At 37.2% G+C, this 6206-nt stretch overlaps 1 protein-coding gene across 1 annotated transcript; it reads left to right on the forward strand.

Moving 5' to 3' along the window:
* The first annotated feature begins 379 nt into the window (after positions 1-379).
* ndufa7 (NADH:ubiquinone oxidoreductase subunit A7) lies at positions 380-4274 on the forward strand. Its single transcript, XM_044362631.1, has 4 exons — positions 380-487; positions 1838-1887; positions 3489-3626; positions 4053-4274. The coding sequence occupies exons 1-4, from the start codon at positions 437-439 to the stop codon at positions 4138-4140; spliced, it is 327 nt and encodes a 108-aa protein (XP_044218566.1). The 5' UTR covers positions 380-436; the 3' UTR covers positions 4141-4274.
* Positions 4275-6206: the final 1932 nt, after the last annotated feature.

The raw sequence follows: 6206 nt of genomic DNA on the forward strand, positions 1-6206 counted from the left end.
CATATCAGATTTCCTGGTAATTGATTTAGTTTTATTTCACAACTGTATAGCTGGTATAATATTTGGTATAAATAAGGATAAAATACATCCGTCTGTAATGCTGCAGTTGTCCTTCCAGGCCGCCAGGTGTCAGTAAAGAGCTGCAGTTCTCCTTTTAGGCCGCCAGGTGTCAGTAAAGAGCTGCAGTTCTCCTTCCAGGCCGCCAGGTGTCAGTAAAGAGCCGCAGTTGTCTTTCCAGGCCGCCAGGTGTCAGTAAAGAGCTGCAGTTGTCTTTCCAGGCCGCCAGGTGTCAGTAAAGAGCTGCAGTTGTCCTTCCAGGCCACCAGGTGTCAGTAAAGAGCTGCAGTTGTCCTTCCAGGCCGCCAGGTGTCAGTAAAGAGCTGAGAAACTCGCTTACGTTACAAGAAGAAGCTCTGTGTCCTTCACAACAGGAAACATGGCTACAGCCACTAAAATCATCCAGAGGCTCCGAAATTTCCTATCAGGGGTAAGATATACAATCAGGGACGAGTTTAAAACTGTAAAGAGGACGTACTGACAGTGTAATACAAGTTTATCTCTGGGTGACTTATTGTAATTAATCTTCTACAGGTCTAATTTAACGGCCACCGCTAGCTTTCAAGAGCTAACGTTCACCTGTCCAACGACGCTGAAGTTAGGCTCCGATTCAGGGTGAAGGGGAAAGTAAAGGGATACATAAATAATGGTATTTAGCGTTTAGATATCTTGCCATTTATGAAAGAGTGTTAGACATCGTAGCAAAAGTCCCGACAAGTCTAAATATAGTTGTTTCTGATCTGGATAGGGTCTATTGTGGTGTGAATGAGAAAAAAGCGGTGAAAGCGACCTGTTTTGTTTTTTCATGAATAGAATAAAGGTTTCACAAATATGAAACTGTGTTTTAATGAATGTCTGGAGTCTCCTTGTTAATCTAGTCCAGATTTGAGGAGTATAAATGTAATGATTTTTAATCTGGACCTCCTCTAATGTGGTGTGGATAGGGGAAAAAACAGTGAAATTGCCCTTTTTTGTTTTCATAAGCAAAATAAAGGTTTCACAAATCCGAAAGTGGGTTTGAACAGTGTTAAGGCTTTTGCCACGATGTCTGACACTACTTTATAAGTGCGAGGGTGGTGAAAAAACAGAGAATCAGCCGCAAAGTATCATTATTTATGTTTCCCCTCAAAGATCCCCACCAGACGTATTATAAAATATAATACTTTTAATAATAATTTGCGTCTGATATGGTTTTTCCAGAAAAAAAAGTTCAAGTATCTTGTTTAAATCTTTAAAATGACATCTACTCCTTCTCTGTCAGTAAAAAAATCCAGACCCTATAAATATGTAGGCCTAAATATATTTCATCTCAGAAGTTGAACTTCTGGACACAAGATGTCTCCTACTTCACTGTAATGTGTTTGTGCACTGGAGGCTTCAAGTTTCCACATCACAGATGTGTGAGTTGAATATTGAACCTCTTTAGGCTCCAAAACCATTTGTGATGTCACTAATCATGCTCGTAAGCCCATCCCTGAAAATCTAATTTTCAGTGAGCACAGAGAAACTTTCCACTTTCAGCAGATGTAATTTCAAACTCTGCACGTACGTCATTCTGCACAGTGAAGCTTAAATATCCAACTGTAGGAACAAGAAGAAAAACACATTTTTGAGTAGAAGGGGCCTTTAACTTTTCCGTTAATCCCGAATCGGAAGCCAACTTCAGCATCGTACCAGTCGAGTTAATTTTCATGTTAGTCGGATGATAGCATGTGAAAAGAAAAGATATGATGATGACAGTGCAGATTTTAAATTAATTACAATCGTGTTTATTTTTCAGCATGATCTGCAAGCCAAACTGCAGCTGCGGTATGAGGAGATAGCAAAGAGGTAAGACTTTAACTCAGCTTCTCTGTTATACTGTGACACACTGAAGTAACTACAGTGGTGGAAGAAGTACTCAGATCCTTTACTTTTGGAAAAGTAAATATACCACAATGTAAAAATACCCCATTTCAGGTAAAAGTTGTAAAATCCTACTTAAGTAAGTACAGAAGTATTACCAGGTAACACCTGCCTCTCCCTTAAAGGATTAAAGGTTTGCAGTTTTTCAATTCTGTCTTAAAATTTACAGTCTTTTTAGCATCAGATTCCCTCTTTTTGTTTCCTGGGACAGTGTTTCCCCGTTGAGCTGCAGCGGAAGTATAGTAACATAAAGAGGAACTTTGGCACTAAAAAGACTTTCACGTTGAAAGATTTCAATTTGATTTTACTCATTTGGACAACTGAAGCTTCATATTAGCTTCAGGACTGTGGATTTTGTCCCCCATCACTTACATTTTAAGTGCATTATGAAGGGATCTTCTAATGGTCAGTATGAACAGGAGGAATGATTACAGCAAGAAAAAACTATTTCAGTGTTCATTTGGGCTCCTGACTGTTGATTTAAGACAGACTTGAAAAATTGTGAACTTGTCCTTTTAATAATCTTAACTCAAAGTCCATTTTACTTTTTTTTTCTACATCTCAGCTGCATCTCACAGTCTTCTTATCTCATCTCCATGACAACTGAGCAAACTCCATCTGTTGGAGTCCTAGAAAAAGCTAATAAGTGGATCTTGAGTAAAGTCAGACTACTATTTCCAATACTGAGATTGAAATTCTCACACTAATACATCTTAGGTATCATTTTTATCACTCAGGCATGTTTCTAAATTGACATTTTCACAGAAGAAGTTGGACTTTGTTGCAGCAGCAAAAGCACAGGTGGAATGAAATACACTGATGGTTCCACTCGTGTGTGTTTTGCACTAAAACCATGCCAGTGTGCACGCATGGATAATACTAGAGTCCTGGAACTGAAATATATCAATTAAATGCAAAAATTAGTTATTTTATACATTAGAGCTGCAGCAATTAATCGATTAGTTGATTGACAGAAATTTATCAGCAACTATTTTGATAATTGAATAATTGTTTTAGTAATTTTTGGCAAACATTTGCTGGTTGCAGCTTGTCAGATGTGAGGATTTTAAGGTTTTTGTGTCATACATGATAGTAAACCAAATATCTTTGGACTTTGAACTGCTGATCAGACAAAACATGACTTTTGAAGACGTCACCTTGGGGTCTAAGAAATTATAACAGGCATTTGTCACTATTTTCTGACATTTTATAGACAACATCATTAATCAAGTAAATCCTCTGATTAATTAATTATCATTAGTCATAGCCCTATTATTGACACCTGTTCTTTTCCTGCTATGAATTATCAAACTGTCTGCTGTGAAAAAGGTCCATTCAAATGTCATTATCACACACATGATGACACATGGGATCCAACTGTTAAGCCACATCAGCATTGAGTCTTGCAGACTTACAGGATCTGAATACTCAGTCCTGAGTATCCAGACCCTGTAAGTCTGCCAATACGAACCCACCAGGAAAACCTTTTTCTGCTGTTGTTCAGATTGTTTATGCTTCTTCTACAGGACGCAGCCTCCACCCAAACTGCCAGTTGGCCCGAGCCACAAGTTTGCCGGTAACTACTACTACACCAGGGACGGACGCAGAGAGTCAGTACCCGCCACAGTCATCATGTCTTCACAGAAGGCGCTCACTGCTGGCAGGTAAATGACTCAGTCGATGCACATAAACGCGCATAAATTTGATTACAACCAGATAAAGACGTTGTTGGACATCTTACCTTAGTTTAGTTAATGTTGAAAGCAGAACAGTCAAACCTGATGAACAGGGATGAATTATTTTTCAGATAACAGTTGAGTAATTCTGTTTTTGATGTCTCTGCAGTGAGAGATGTTACATGATGACAGAATTAACTGGACACAAATAGATTTAGGGACAGATATTTTATCTATTTTTGATGTTTTTATGTGAATTCAAACTGCAACCGGCACCTGCAGCTAATCACCTTGTTAACAACTAGATTTCATGACATCTAGTGGACACGCTGATAAAAATGCATAATTTGTGTTATTTGTAGTGAGTCTTTCAGCACCTAGTGGTATTTCTCTTGACTTTTTGATCTTTTCTAGCCAAGCTGAAGTCCCAGCGAAGCCCCCTGTGACCCCAGGTGCCGTATATAAGGGTCCATCTCTCTCCACAGACCAGCCGTACCTCTGAGCAGCACGGCACCATCCTTTCTACATCGACAACCTCATTTCTTCCTTCAAAACTGCTGCAGAGACTTACCTGCAGTGTATGTTGGTTGTATCTTGTACCATAGAAAGTGTGAATAAAATGTGTTATATGTTAAAGTTTTCTGTCCATCTGGTTGTTCTTGTTGTATGAAATGGACAAATTTTCAGTGTCACTTGTGTGAGTAGATTTGCCAATATGATAGTGATGTACATAATGGAACAGAAAACAAGGAATTAGTAAATATTCTGCTGCTTGATCCTGCAAATGACCTACAAAGACGAGTCTTTCACAGAAACTGAAGGTCAAGATGAATCAGCTCCTTCTCCTTCCCTGAAGCGACTGTCCAGCCTCACAAAGTCAAAGTCATTGTGGCCTAAATTCAAAAGTCAAACAAGAAGTTGCTCTCAAAGAGCCAGAAAAGTTAAAACCTAAGAGTTTACCAGTGGTAAACTCCTGTTGCTTTAAATTTAAAATTTTGGATGAATTTTTATGATTTAATTTCCTCGTAGTTTATTGTCTTTGGAAACTTTGGGGTTTCGACTAGTTAAAAAGACAGATTAAAGAATTGATGAATATCAGCAATCCCTCCTGTAATTCTAACCTGTTTGTGTTTGTTTGGTTGTTGCACCAGTTTGAGCCTGGATTGTCTCCCATCACGTAATAAAATCAAGAATTACTTAAACTTTGAAAATGAAAAACTTAATTTTTTAGTGTTTAGGTGTCTAAAGGTGAGAAAGAGATGAAGCAGTATTTGCCTCACTCTTCAAAGCTCACTCCTCTGCAGCAGCTGTATGTCTGTATGGAGTATGCCATGCTCTGAGCATTAAAGAAAATGTGACTACTGTTTTGAGAGTTGTTTCTTTCCTCATTGAAGTCAAATGCAAGACGTGAATTGCCACAACAAAAGATATCTACTTGATTTGATTCATTTGGACGGTTGAAGCTTCATATTAGCCCAAGATGAACTTTTAAATACATTTTTGCACAGAAGGAGGACTGTGGATCATGATAAGTGCATTATGATGGGATCTTCTGATGATCAGTATGAACAGGAGGAATTATTATGGCAAGAAAAAACTTTCACTGTTAGTTTTGGCACCTGACTGTTGTTTTAGACAGACTTAAAAAACTGTGAACTCGTCCTTTAAGGCAGGTGTGTTTATATTTTAAGGTCATGTTGATACAACCTCTTATCTCCAGCAGTGTGTGTGGTGTTACTGTGTGTTTATTTGTCAAATAGAAAATAAATGAAAAGGGCCAGATGCAGAACAAAGTTCATCTGGGAGCCTGCATTAACATATAATTAACCAAAAGCACCATGATTTCAAAATAATTGATTTCAAGTGAGAAAATAATAGAAGAAAATCAAGATACCTGTGATTTCAGAGTTTAACCGGTATCGACTGTTACAGTTTCAACTTTTCATTCCGAACCTTTTTAAAAATGTTTAAATTTTTTATTGAAACTTAATTTATCATAACACATTTAATTTCGTCACAGTCCAAATGTCAAACATTGTGAATGAAGTTTCATTAAGTCTTGTGACACAAAGATCGACGGACAATGAAATAAAATAATAATGATATGAGTACAGTAAAAAGATAAATTAAGGTAATTCTGTATGTTTTAAAAAATGTCATAATAATTGATTGTACATATACGCTTTTTGCTTTGAAGAGATTTTAGAGAGTTTAAAAAAATATGTGAAATCATGGAGGAACAGAGAGAATCATGGTAATTTCTTTGAAAAAACAACATGTGTGATTGTATTTAGAATCCGTGACCTCCAATAAATGGTTTAATAAAACTTAAATATGACTTTTCATTAGAGCATCTGGAACAGCTTTAAAAACAGCAGCTAATTCTCGATACGAGAGACAGAAAAGTTATAAGTTATCAGTCTCTAAATAATTGGGATTTGTTTTTGCACAAAATCATTCAATCGTTTTTAATATTCATAACTATGGATGTATAAAAAGCTTGCCTCATACATTCATGGTTATGAATGAAAACAACCTGCCGTAACCATGGAAATATGAAGAGAACCG

This window comes from Thunnus albacares, chromosome 9 (genome assembly GCF_914725855.1).
Source record: "Thunnus albacares chromosome 9, fThuAlb1.1, whole genome shotgun sequence".
NCBI lineage: Eukaryota > Metazoa > Chordata > Actinopteri > Scombriformes > Scombridae > Thunnus > Thunnus albacares.